General features: G+C 46.8%; 1 protein-coding gene across 1 annotated transcript in view; it reads left to right on the forward strand.

Annotated features, from left to right (window-relative positions):
* Positions 1-14,497, forward strand: part of xkr6a (XK, Kell blood group complex subunit-related family, member 6a) — a 36,582-nt gene that overhangs the window by 3,226 nt on the left and 18,859 nt on the right. The window contains exons 2-3 of the mRNA XM_056588841.1: positions 2,361-2,557; positions 4,287-4,704. Coding sequence (XP_056444816.1) covers positions 2,361-2,557; positions 4,287-4,704 — 615 coding nt within the window. The remainder of the gene's footprint in view (positions 1-2,360; positions 2,558-4,286; positions 4,705-14,497) is intronic.

Here is a 14,497-nt window from a genome sequence, read left to right on the forward strand (position 1 = left end):
TGCATCCCATCTGGAGCCTTATCGTGACAACCTCCCGTCCTGCTACGGATAATAATATCCTTTAAAACCACAACGAATAAACAGAAAAGTAAACATTCCAACATCTATTTGCGTTCGTTTTCTATTAGTGTTGCAGGTACTGTGGATATTGTGACTTTTTATGCGAGTGTGTGCCTAAAGGTGGGTTGATTATTAATATTCACATGGAATATTTGTTGGTGCGATTCCGCATTCCAGATGGTTGCTTATCTATATACATATCCATACACAGTCATTAATTATGTAAGGGCACACACACCACCACCTAATCTGTCTCTCTTTCTCTCTCTCTCTCTCCGCTCCCTCTCTCTCTCTCTCTCTCTCTCTCTCTCTCTCTCTCTCTCTCTCTCTCTCTCTCTCCGTACACCATATTTGAGTGCCTTCAGGCACACGGTACAACATGCTATCCATATGGGTTCAGAACACCTACGCAGTTAGTAGTGCACGTAAACACATCCAATTTATTCATGTACATGTCCCTACTGTGTATTGAGAGCCACAGAATGATGCCATGTTGCAACCTGAAGAAGCTCAACCAGCGAGAGACCTGGTCAGCGTCAGTCCACCAGACAGTTAAAGGAGAAATCCGGTGTAAAATTGATTTGGGATATGTTTGGTTCGAACGAGTTGGAATGTTTGTTTTGGATCAAAAAAGCGCATATAGACGCATTCTTCAGTTGGCTGTTTTTGCCGATTCTATCAAAACGCTATCAACTTGGAACGATAGGGAAATGTGTTATGCAACATATAAAACAAGGCAATGATAACTTTTTAAGCTTACAGATTGTTTATTAAAAAGGACATTTTATACACACAATACCATCAGTAGTTCACCCGTCGACGCCATCTTGTTTTTAGGACTCGATAAATAGATTGGCGACAACAGAGCTTGCATGTTGTTGACGGATGGCACAATCTCTGTGTTCGTCAATCTATTTATTGAGTCTTAAAAACAAGATGGCGTCGCGATTGAACTGCTGATGATCTATAAAATGTCATTTTTAATAAACAATCTGTACACTTACAAAGTTATCAATGCCTCGTTTTATATGTTAAGACCCTTATTATACTCCCAAAGAAGTGTCGGGCTACTTCTAGCCTTTTAAGTGGTTTAAAATAACGATTTAGTTTTTACCATAACACATGCCCCCATCGTTCCAAGTTTATAGTGTTTTGGTAGAATCGGCTAAAAACAGCCAACTTAAGAATGCGTCTATACACGCTTTTTTGCTCCTAAACTAACATTCCAACTCGTTATCATACTAAACATATCCCAGATCCATTTTACACCGGATTTCTGCTTTAACTGAGCGGTTGAACTGCTCTCTCTCTCCGCTTGGCTTAAGTTTCAGTTGAGCTCCACCTGGCTGCTTCATTTGTCACTCAGGTTGTCAGATATGTTCAGTAATACAGGCTACACTTATCGAATAGGCTATACACTTATCTCATTGGCTACACTTAGCTTATTCTTCACTTTGAATGAATGACCATGCTTTCATTTGCCCTTCATTTGTCCTCTATAATGTTCTCGTCAAAATACATAAATGGAAATTTATGAAAAAAAAACTGTGCTCAATCAGGTATGATATGTTTCACCTTTGTTAATTTATTGTTTCATCTAAATACAGTTGCATATGTACAGTTAGATTCATTTTCATCTCAGGGTGTGTTCTACCGTCTTGAAGTACGGACGTTCTTGAAGCTGAGGGTATATTCTTTATACAGATGGTGAAACATACAGATGGTGAAACATAAGTCATTCAGTCGCAGCATTTCTCCTTCCAGCGCGTTATCGAACCTGCCATCAATTTCAGTTCAATTGCTATTTTGGGAGCCATTCAGATATCCCTCTCACGTTCTTTAAATATAAAAACTAATTGCCTTTTTAAGCATAAGAATGGCTCAGAGCCTATAGCTCTATCTCAAGTTTTTGTTAAAAACAGACAAACATGCCCTATAAAGTAGCCTGTTTCATATTAATAATGGCATTTTTCTTTAACAAATGTTCATAAAAGACTATCAACCAAGCTTGATTTACACTATAGCATACTAGAATTTGCATGCTACTAACCCGAGCCATTGATTCTAAACAATAAAACATGCTAGCGTGTTAGCATGCCAACCTTAAACGTAGAGTTCCGTCCATCAGCAGACCAGAGAATTCTGCCCTGAACCTTCTAATGGTATCGGTACCTCAGGTAGCCTGGTACAAAGTAAGGCCTCTTCTCTAACCCTCAATAGGGGTCTAAATAATCCTCCTTCTTCAGAATCCCCCAGCTGGGATGGGTAAAGAGTAAAGACCAGTCCTTGTGTGCCGACAGGTACATACGGACGCTCTACCTGGGCATCCAGTCGCGGCGGCAGCGCGAGCACCAGCGGCGCTGGTACTGGGCCATGATGTTTGAGTACGCCGACGTCAACATGCTGCGGCTGCTGGAGACCTTCCTGGAGTCGGCGCCCCAGCTGGTCCTCCAGCTGTGCATCATGATCCAGGAGAACCGTGCAGAGAGACTGCAGTGTAGGTGGAGCCCTGGGGGGACGACGGGTCTGTGTCTGGGGGGTCTTTGTCTGGGTGGTCCGGGTCTGTGTCTGCAGGTTCTAGGTCTGGATCTGGGGGGTCAGGGGGTCAGGGTCTGGTGGGGTTTGAGTCTTGGGGGTCTGGGTCAGGGAGGTCCGGGGGGTCTGTGTCTGGGGGGTCTGGGTCAGGGGGGTCTGGGTCTGTGTCGGGGGGTCTGTTTCTGGGGGGTCTGGGTCTGTTTCTGGGGGGTCTGGGTGGTCTGTGTCTGGGGGGTTTGTGTCTGGGGGGTCTGTGTCTGTGGGGTCTTGGTCTTGGGGGTCTTTGCCTGGGGGATCTCGGGGGTCTTGGTCTGGGGTGCCTGTGTCTGGGGGGTCTTCGTCTGGGTGGTCTTTGTCGGGAGGGTCTTGGTCTGGTTTCTGGGGGGTCTGTGTCTGGGGGATCTGTGTCTGGGGGATCTGGGTCTTGGTCTCAGAGGTCTGGATCTGGGGGGTCTGAGGTGTCTTTTTCTGGGGGGTCTTGGTCCGTGTCTGGGTCTGTGTCTGGGGAGTCTGTGTCTGGGTCTGGGGGGTCTGGATCTGGGGGGTCTGTGTCTGGGCGATCTGGGTCTGGGGGGTCTGGGTCTGGGGGTGTCTGGGGGGTCTGGGTCTGGGGGGTCTGTGTCTGGGGGATCTGTGTCTGGGGGGTTCTGGGTCTAAGGGGGTCTGGGTCTGGGGGTTCTGGGTCTGGGGGGTCTGCTCCACAGAAATCAGCCATTTGCGTTCTCAGAATCTGACTGATGGTATGACCCAATTGTGCAACGTTTACATGAACCGAGTTGTTGTTGTTGCAGACTGCAGAAAATGATGCACGTAGACATCGTTGATCTGGGGTTTTGCGCCGTTCTCCATTGGTCCGCCACCTTCCCTTTGAGGAAGAGGCAGCTCTAAATAGCCTACGTTGAATTTCAACGAAGGTGGCCTTGCAGGCCACTTGAGTTTACAAAATCTATGAACACGATGATCAGTTAGTGTTTATTCCGTCCAAAATGTTATGCTGTTGAGTACTGAGGATATAGGAATGACTATTTACAAAGGCTTGAACTGTTGATAAAAAACGATTTGATTGAAGTTGGACGACCTTGCAGGCCACTTTGTGTCTTTGACGTAGAAGGCCAATTGCAAAAACTCTACAGACTACCTCTGGAAAATATTTTTACTCTCTGTATCTTCCCTCTTATCCCCCTGTTCTCCCCAACACCATCACCACCACCATCCTCTCTCTCCCCTGGTCTCCTCACCACCACCCCCACCATCCTCTCTCCCCCCCTGGTGTCCTCACCACTACCCGCTCCCCCCCCCTGGTCTCCCCAACACCACGACCACCACCCTTTCTCCCCCCTGGTCTCCTCACCACCACCACCCTCTTCCCCCCCCGGGTCACATCACCACCACCACCCTCTCCCCCCTGGTTTCCTCCCCACCACCTCCCTATCTCCCCCCGGTCTCCTCACCACCACCACCCTCTCCCCCCTGGTCTCACCACCACCACCCTCTCTCCCCCCTGGTCTCCCCACTCCCACCTCCCTCTCCCCCCCCTGGTCTCCCCACCCCTACTCCCACCTCCCTCTCTTTCCCCCCCTGGTCTCCTCACCACCACCACCCTCTCTCCCCCTCTGGTCTCCCCACCACCCCCACCACCCTCTCTCCCCCCCTGGTCTCCCCACCCCCACCACCTCCCTCTCCCTCCCCAGGCGTGTCATCCCTGGCCTCGCTCCTCTCCCTGGCCTGGGTGTTGGCCTCCTACCACAAGCTGCTGCGGGACTCGCGGGACGACCAGCGCAGCATGAGCTACCGCGGTGCGCTGCTGCACCTGCTGTGGCGTCTGCTGACCATCTCGTCGCGGGTGTTATCACTGGCGCTGTTCGCCTCGCTCTTCCACCTCTACTTCGGCATCTTCGTGGTGCTGCACTGGTGCGCCATGGCCTTCTGGGTAGTGCACGGAGGCACAGACTTCTGCATGTCCAAGTGGGAGGAGGTGCTGTTCAACATGGTGGTGGGCATCGTGTACATCTTCTGCTGGTTCAACGTGCAGGAGGGCCGCACACGCTACCGCATGCTGGCCTACTACAGCGTGGTGCTGGCCGAGAACACCCTGCTCACAGGCCTCTGGTGAGACACACGCCTGGGCTTTTGGTTTGAGGTTTTAAAGTGGTGATATCATGCTATTTTGGACTTTACCCTTTGCTTTGGACTGATGTATGTATCAATGTTTTATGTCTGCTAAAATAGAAATATCTAAGTCTGAGCCAGGGGGAGTATTTGCGGCCACAGAGAAAGCACTCAATAAGTGTGTGAAACAGGTTGGTTTCGCTCAAACTGGGCGGAGTTGTAGTGCAGAAGTCGCGATCAACCAATTGCACTAGAGTGGGCAGACTGGGTTACCCGGGAGGGGGGGCCTTAAAGCGACATGATACAAAACAACTTTTGTGAAATACGCTTAAATTGGTTTTGCATAAATTAACAGTGTGAGAATAATAAGGGGTATTTCTAACTTACAGACATGTAACCCCGGACACAATATCCGGGGGGTCTGGGGGTACTCCCCCAGAAAGAAAATTGTGATTTGAATACAATTTCCTGTCTTTCTACATACATTTAGGGACTACGGTAACCAATACAAAATCTGTGAAATAATTAAGTTGGTCATCATGCTAAATTCTGCCAGAATAAATATGCATAATCAAAATCATTCAAACTTTTAATATAAAGAACATTTCTTTATTCATTCATCGTATGGACAGGGGTCAAAGCTACTGATATAATCATTTTCCTCCTTAAAAGGTTATCTAACATTATCAGGCCCTGAACAGGCACCTGCCGCAACTACACCTCATCTGATCTCTGATATGAATAGGGTAGGGTGACCAGATCACAATTCACCAGATGTGGGACAAAGACTACGTTTGTGTGGGACAATGTGGGATACCAATGGAGGTAGTCTAAAAAAACTTTTTTAAACATTTCTATTCTGCCCCTTTGCTTATAACATTACTATGCTTTGCCATCTGGTTGATTCAGCAGCACATAACAGCCTGCAAATAAAATGTACCAAATATATCTTATTTAAATGGAACTTTCCCAAGTTCTCTCACGTGAGAAAACATAGTAGGCATGGAGCTTTCATGCTATTTCACAGTGCCTCAAGTTAACACACCTGACTGTATACAATCAAACAGATTGTATCAAGTATTGTACTTTAATGTGCCTTTTCTCAAACAACAGAGAGCAACAACCTAACCCCAGTACAATTCAAAACACCACATTAAATTGTTTGCTCTAGTTGAACAATACTGAACCACATATTCACTGGATTAGGCTACATTGAGCACATAGGCTGATTATCTGAACAAAAAAAAACTCACTCAGCTCAGAATCACATAGATTAACTACACAAAAGAAATGCATTTGAAAATTATCTGCATTTACTGGACAATGCCATAAAGGCACACCTGTGTATACAATTAGGCAATAGGTAATACATAAAATAATGACATTTTTTGTGAGACCCGCATTGTCTGTGTCGTTTCACGTCGTATTCACCTCCGTGTGAAATGGAAAAATGACTCACGCAAACTTCACACAAAACGGTACCAGACTCGTTTCTCACTGGTTTCACCCAGAGATAGATAGTTTCCCATTCTTTATCGCAGCTGCATTTCCTCTTCTTAGCCCTACGAGTCGTGCTTTCCTCCGTCTCGTGCTGTATGCCGTTCTGACCTGATTTGCACTGTTTCTTGTGGGCGTGCCCTTACCTGCGTCCGCGTCCGAGTTTGATTGACATGATCAAACAGCCCGCCCCGCCCCCTGATGAAAGCCTTTACTGCTGTCTCCGCACACATTTATTTGATAAATGGCAGATTATAAAACACGGGTTTGACTGTCAATAACAATGTAGGACAACGGGACGTGTGAAAAGTATGCGGAAACGCGTGACTGTCCGGCACAAAGCGGGACATCTTGTCACCCTATGAAAGCGGAGTCAAGTTATCCTATTGAGCCCGTGGTGTGTGAGTCTAACTGCGGTTTAAGGGGGACTCGTTTTCAAGTTATGGCTAATAGAAAAATCATGCTGTTTTACAACCCCTAATCAACCAACTCACATGTCCTTTCTTTCTTTTCATCCCCTCTCCAAAGAAATACATTAAATTGAATTGCTGTTGGCGTTTCATTTTTATGAAAAACCCTGCGAAGTCTCTTTATTCAGTGAGCAATTTTTCAAGTGCGCATGCGTGGTGGAACACGTCCGAGACTCTGAGTCCACAGACGCCAAAATGCCCTGTAGAACCGCGTAGTCAGGCTGTCCGTGTCCTCTACTCGTCTTTGGCAATTTTTTATACATTATTTTTTAATATATATCAGGGCCTTACAATCAGCAGCTCAATTCACATTCTCAGCCCGAATCTGATGGCTTGCCAAACAGTAAATAAGCACGATTTTTGCGGTTAGAAAAGTGGGGGGGACACAAACAGAATTTTGAAAAGAGGAGGGGACATGTCCCCCCCGTCCCGAGTGGAAATTACGCCCATGATTCCAGTAATGCCATTATTAACCCTAAAAAACATGATTTTTTTAGGGTGAATGATATTGGACCGTAATATTGCTGGAAGGATTACTTCCATAACAGAGGAGGGATACATAAGATGACACAGGGGGAGAGAAGACTAGTTGTGGTTCTAGTTGAATAGTTAAAAATGTGCAGGCGGTACCAGAGAGGGGGTTATCGGGCTGTGGGGTGGCCCTCGTCAGAGACATGAAGACAATAAAAATAAATAAGATGATTCATGCTAAATGCACACATAACTAAGAAGCTACTGCCCCCATTCAACACATCTCCATGATACTGTCTCTGTCCCGCATCTGATAAATGAGTAGCGTAAAGTTACTCAAGGACAACAATTTAGAGCCAGAGTGAAAAATGAACACATGTAGTGGCTGAGCAATAAATGTTTGATACACAATTATTACCTCCAGATGGCCTTGGCGATTGGGGAACTGGGGAGAGAAAAGTTAGCCGCTTGCGTATGTTCCCAGTGGGATTATTTATGAACACAAATCAACACAAAACATCGCTGGATAACATGACCAAGGAAAACATATGATGGATGCATAAAGACCCTATTTTTACTGAACAATACTCATAATGTGTTAATTAGGTGAGTGCTACATGCAGCGCTCAACTATTGTTCTTCATAAGTTTTATTCTTTCTTTCTTTATTATTCTTTACGAACTTTGGGACCTATCTCTTTCCTAAATTTTCACCTAGAGACTCCATTCAAATTTTTAAATATTCAGAATAGCTTGGAATCGCGCCTTTCTTTTCAGATTTTTTAAATATAGGCCTACTATCTTTTTTTTTAACATGGGAGTTAAAACGAGACGCCAGAGCCGCCCTCTGGTACTTCAAATGTTTAAGACGTAACTAAATAAATGTTCAACTGTTTATCTTCGTTCAAACCATTGTATAAATCTACACACTTGTATCTTCAATAATATCTAAACGGAATTTCGATATCATTCAATTCAAAGTGTTTATTGTCATATGCATAAATGAGACGTTCTCAGTTGTGCAATGAAATTCTTCCTTTGTTTCCACAGACTGAATGCCAAGATTTTTTTTTACAAGATAGATAGAAAAAATAATACATTTAAGTTAAAAATAAATAAATAAATAAATAAATAAATAAAATAAATAAAATAAATAAAACGGAATGGTGCAAATCCAAGAAAGCCAAAGTGCGTGAGCAAAATGTAAACAGCTGCGGCAGTCCTGAGGTAGAATACTCCTTAACAACAGACTCCTATCTGTTGTTAAGGAGTCTGAGGGCAGTGGGGAAGAAAGAGTTCTTCAGTCTTGAAGTTTTGGACTTCATACTTCTATACCTCCGTCCTGAGGGTAGAAGTGTAAACAGTCCATGCTGGGGGTGGGTGTGGTCCTTGAGTATGGTGGCAGCTCTCCTGTGGACTCTGTAGTGGTAGATGCTCTGCAGAGAGGGCAGTGGGGTTCTGATGATCCTCTCTGCAGTCTTTACCACTCTCTGCAGTCGTCTGCGGTCCAAAGCGGAAGTGCTGCCGTACCAGACGGTGATACAGCTGGTCAAGATGCTCTCAACAATGCAGCTGTAGAAGTTTCTGAGGATCTCAGGCGACATGCCAAACTTCCTCAGCCTCCTCAGGAAGTACAGCCGCTGTTGTGCTTTCTTAACCAGCTGTGTGGTGTTGAGTGTCCAAGTGAGGTCGTCACTGATGTGGACGCCGAGGTACTTGAAGCTGCTCACCCTCTCTACTTCAAGCTCCCCGATGAACAGTGGCCGATGAGGACTCCTTTTCTTCCTCAAGTCCACTATCATCTCTTTGGTCTTGTCCTTGTTGAGGGTGAGGTTATTGTCCTCACACCATGACACCAGACTGGCCACCTCCCTCCTGTAGGCCGCTTCGTCCCCGCCCGTGATGCGTCCTATCACTGCGGTGTCGTCCGCAAACTTCAGGATGGTGTTGTCTATGTGGGAGGCGACACAGTCATGAGTGAACAGGGTGTAGAGGATTGGGCTGAGCACGCAGCCCTGTGGCGTGCCAATGTTTGTGATGATGCTGTCTGAAGTCCTATTTCCAATCCTGACAGATTGGGGCCTGCCAGTCAGAAAGTCCTGGAGCCAGTCACAGATGGTGGGGTGCAGACCTAATGTAGACAGTTTGTCTGTGAGTTTGTGGGGGATGACTGTATTGAAGGCGGAGCTGTAATCCACAAAGAGCGTCCTGATGTAGGAGTCTTTATTTTCCAGATGGGAGAGGGAATAGTGGAGAACAGCAGCGACAGCATCAGAGGTGGACCTGTTGGGCCGGTAGGGATATTGCAGGGGGTCCAGGGTGTCTGGTATTCTGCTCTGAATGTGGGTCAGCACCACTCTCTCAAAGCACTTCATAATGATTGGAGTGAGTGCTATTGGTCTGTAGTCATTCAGGCAGCTTGGTGGGCTCTTCTTTGGAACAGGGATGATGGTTGTGGTCTTGAAACAGGAGGGAACTGTGCAAAGGCTGATGGATAGGTTGAAGATGGATGTGAGAACATCAGCCAGCTCGTTGGCGCATGCTCTGAGAGCTCGCCCAGGGATGTTATCTGGTCCGGCTGCCTTGCGAGGGTTGATGTTCCTCAGGACTCTGTGTACCTGTCCTGATGAGACTGTTGGTGGGGGGGAGAGGGGGAGGGTGCTCCTGGTGTGTGAGGGCCTCCTCTCTGTGGTGGGGCTGGAGGTCTCGAAGCGGGTGTAGAAGGTGTTGAGCTCATCCGGCAAGCTGTCTGTGGAGCTGATGGTGCTGGTGGTGGTCCTGTAGTCAGTGATGTGCTGCAGGCCTTGCCACATCCGCCCGGAGTCCGCAGTGGAATAGAAGCCATCCAGCTTCACTCTGTACTGCCTTTTGGCTGCTCTGATGGCTTTTTCCAGAGCATACTTCGCAGCTTTGTACTCCGTCTCATTGCCTGATTTAAATGCAATAGAGCGAGCACGCAGCATGTGGCGTACCTGACTGTTAATCCAGGGCTTCTGGTTGGGAAACCTCTTGACTTGTATGGTGGGCACGATGTTGTCAACACAAGTGCTAATATACCCAGTCACATACTCAGCATAGTCCTGTATGCTGACAGAAGAGTCCTCCAGTGTGGCTGCAGCTTTAAACACATCCCAGTCTGTCTGAGCAAAACAGTCCTGCAGGATGCTCTCAGTGTCTGGTGTCCAGAGTTTGACTTGTTTAGTCACAAGGTTTGTCTGTTTCAGCCTTTGTCTGTATGCAGGATACAGGAACAAAGAGATGTGGTCTGAGTGCCCGAAGTGGGGGCGGGGTGCGGCCCTGTAGGCACCACGTATGCTGCTGTAAACATGATCCAGTGTGTTCTTATCACGGGTGGGAATATCCACATGTTGGAAACATTTGGGGAATACAGTCTTTAAGTTGCAGTGGTTAAAGTCGCCAGCGGCGATAAACGCAGCATCAGGATGAGCTGTCTCGTGCGCGCTGATGACGTCATAGAGTTCGCTGAGCGCTGCCGTGGAGTTGGCGCGTGGGGGGATGTAAATAGCAGCCAAAAACACAGCAGTAAATTCCCTTGGTAGATAGTAGGGACGGCATCTCAACAGTAAAAACTCCACATCTGGCGAACAATGCTTATGCACAGTCCGTACATCTCCACACCACGAGTTGTTGATAAACACACACACTCCTCCCCCTTTGACTTTACCGGAGGCTGCAGTCCGGTCTGCTCGGTGTATTGAGTGAGTCTGTAGCTGAAAGGCGCAGTCTGAGACTTTGTCTGAGAGCCAGGTCTCGGTGAAGATTAGAGCGCAACACTCTCTTACTTCCCGATGAGTTGTAATCCTGGCCCTTAGTTCATCCAGCTTGTTTTCCAGAGACCGCACGTTAGCTAGCAGGAGGCTGGGTAGCGGTGGTCGGCTAGCGCAGGCTTTTAGCCTAGCATGAAGCCCACCCTCTTGCCCCGCTTGTGTCGGCGTCTCCAACGCGCTATCCTGGGGTCAGCTAGCTCGCTTGAGCCTGGTGATTCGGGGTCTTCCCGGGATTGATGGTGGTTGTGATGGTGGTTGCCGTGGTAACGGATAATGTTTTGTAGCTCCTGTGGTATGGAGCCACTAAAATCAGAAAGGCTGTGTGTGCTGTCGATTTCCAGCAATGCCTGTCTGCTGTATTTTAGCAGTGCATGGCATGCAGGGAAAGTAAAAGTAGAAAAAGCAAAATACACACAAAAAAGAAGAAAAACTCGGCATTCAACGGCGGAGCGAACAAACAACAAACAACAAACACGTCTGCCTCGGGGGGCGCCATGGTAACTAACTTTCAACTTTATTCAGAATTGCAGTCTCACCCTGCGTTCACACCAAAAGATACATTTGCTGCCCGAACGCGTTGACGCCTGAGTTTTGCGGCGCGTCAAATCAAGTTTTGCGGCGCGTCAAACTTTTGACGCGCGTCAAAAGTTGAAATATTTCAACTCGAGCAGCATTTGACGCGCCGCAAAATACGTGAATGCGCCCTGCGCCCGTGCCCGACAGCGGGCACGGGCATGCCGCACCGCAAATCAGATTTTGACGCGCCGCAAATCAAGTTTTGCTGCCCATTTTCTCGGCAGCAAATGCTGCGGCAGCAAAGCAGCAACGCGTCTCTACATTCACTTTGAATGGGATCACGACGCGCGTCAACTTTTTGCATCTTTTGGTGTGAACGCAGGGTTAGTTTCATACCGGCTTCGTTTTCAGTTGGTGTCATTGATTGACATTGACGCTGGAGCGTGAGGACGTTCAGCAGTGTTGCCAGATTGGGCCGTTTCCCCCGCCAGAATGGGCTACTTTTGGAGGACGTTCAGGCAGTGTTGCCAGATTGGGCTGTTTTTCCCGCTCCATTGGGCTACTTTTAATCACGCACCGGCTCGTTATTCTCTTAAAGATGAACTGAACTGAAATGATCAACATCGATAACATGTTAATGATGACCATTATAAAAAAAATGACACTAAAAAAAATATTAAAAAAATCAAAGGATAGCTTTTTTTAGCAAAAAAAGAAAATGTGTCTTTTAGTATTAGAGCGCCGATGACGTCACTTGCATGGTAGGACTAGGTTGTTGCTGCAGACCCGCAAACGCATTTGAGCCTGTGAGGGACACACCTGTAGTGTCCGACTGTCACCCGGTGGAGAGGGATCAATTTCAGGCTCCAGCTCCACCTTCGGATTGTATGGGTGTGACTGGTGTGCGTGTGGGTGCTGCCAGAGCATGGACACTGCCATTGAATCGGTCTGCTGCTGAGAGGTCCCGGTCAACCTTGACCATCTAATGGTGGGATTACGTTGCATAACCATGCATAGGGCATTTCGGATGCTGTGCGGCGAGAGAGGTTTTGGAAGTGGCCATGCTCTCTCTAAGGGACGTCCGAGCGGAGACACTGGAGCGCCCCATGAATAGCAACCAAGTAACAAGGCGAAAACAATCATTCCCCCTCCGTTTTCCTTTGATGCGTTTCAGGAATATCTCTGTAAAGACGGACTCATTGCTGAAACACAAGGAGCTGTATAAACGCTGTTGTACCTACATATTGTAGGCGCTGGTTCTCCACAAAACAAATTGGAGCGCATCAAGCCTCCGCGCATCCAGCCTGCGCGCTGTATAAAAACATTCATGTCGAGGAGGAGATAGTAGTTGCTTAACCTTTTAGATTTGAGTATAAATACTTTTTAATGTACAGTTAGCAATTCAAATGACCGAGGGGCTGTATTTAAAGCTACAAAAATAATACAAAAAAAAACCTGTAACTTTCAACACAGCTCTAACGTCGCTTCAGGCGTCCACACGAATCCTAACACGAAACCGCATAGGTCCGGTTTTATTTGAAACCACCCTGGGACCATGGACCTATTAAGAACATGGTTTATTATCAGCCGAATAACATGGTTATTAAAGACGTGGTTTCATCAAAAAATCGGTTCAGGGTGGACGGGACCTGACCAGACTTAGATGCGCTTTGGGAGATACACCCGCGGATGAGCATAGATGCGAGGCAGATTCACGAGTGTCATGTTCACTTTAGGTGGATGTTGGAGGTTTACTTTCTGGTGGATGTTGATGGATATTGCACAGATGGATATTGCACGGATACATCTTACTATGAAACTACTTCTTCGAGTTTAACTCCCTCTGCATCAGCAATCGGCTAGTCGGCGAACATCAGGGTGAGTAGAAAGGGACATTTTCTGGAATTTCTGTTTACAGACCCGCCGTGGTTTAATTAGCAGCTTGGAAACATAGATCTGTGATATCGTCGGAGTAATAGTTTATACACTTTATGGTCGGAGTGCTAGCTTGTGGGGATTGACATGACAGGGGCTATTGAAGGGTTAGTCAGTTTTAAGGCTGCCAGCCATGTATTAAGGGCTGGTTTCCTATTCAAAGGTAGCCTGTGGAAATTACCCCAGCTGCCTTGGCCCTATATAATTCATTACTGCAGCCAGGGGCAATGCAATAAGATGATCCTCCTGTAGACCTGGTTGTTTGCTTTTCCGTAGCCATTTCAGCGAGCCTCAGAGCCTGACACATTACCTGCTATGGCTGCTAGAGCCACAGAGTAGGAGTGGGTTACCATGCGAGTGACGTAGCTGATTGTTGAATTCCAACATGGCGGCGCCCTGCACCACTTTCACCGTACAACTTAATCCCTTTTAGCAAGTTCAACCATTTTTTGTTATTGTATCAATGAGAAGGCAGACAATACATCTGTTATATTGACTAAACTTCAGCTCACCAAATTTCAGTTCAGTTCATCTTTAAAGACACACACACACACACACACACACACACACACACACACACACACACACACACACACACACACACACACACACACACACACACACACACACACACACACACACACACACACACACCAGCAGTGCAGGGCAATACATTTGACCTTTCAGATTCTTCAGTTCAATTCATTTTACATTTCTGCATTTTTGGCAATGCTGCCATTTCACTATAGGGTGAACACACTGCTTTACAGGGATTGTTCAGCACAGAAGATGTGTATTTATATTACTACTGCGTTAATCTCTTCAGATCTTAAGACCAGCGGGAAAACAATGCGGACAAATTGTTTCAATTAACAGATTTAATCGGAAAAGGCAGATTCTTCTGTAGGTTCCAGAGCACCCAGATTAACCTGGTTACAGCCGGATTATCACCGGATTTAAAGATTAAAAACACAATCTTGTCGTCTGTCTTGTAGTTGGCATAATACCTCGGTGCCCGACTGTTCATCCATGGTGGCTGGCAGTCAGTCCAGCACGCTCTCTCATGGGGATTCCACGGAGATACCCGTTTTAGCATTTGAAAGCTAATGCCAAACAT

Source organism: Gadus chalcogrammus, chromosome 4 (assembly GCF_026213295.1).
Source record: "Gadus chalcogrammus isolate NIFS_2021 chromosome 4, NIFS_Gcha_1.0, whole genome shotgun sequence".
Taxonomy (NCBI): Eukaryota; Metazoa; Chordata; class Actinopteri; order Gadiformes; family Gadidae; genus Gadus; species Gadus chalcogrammus.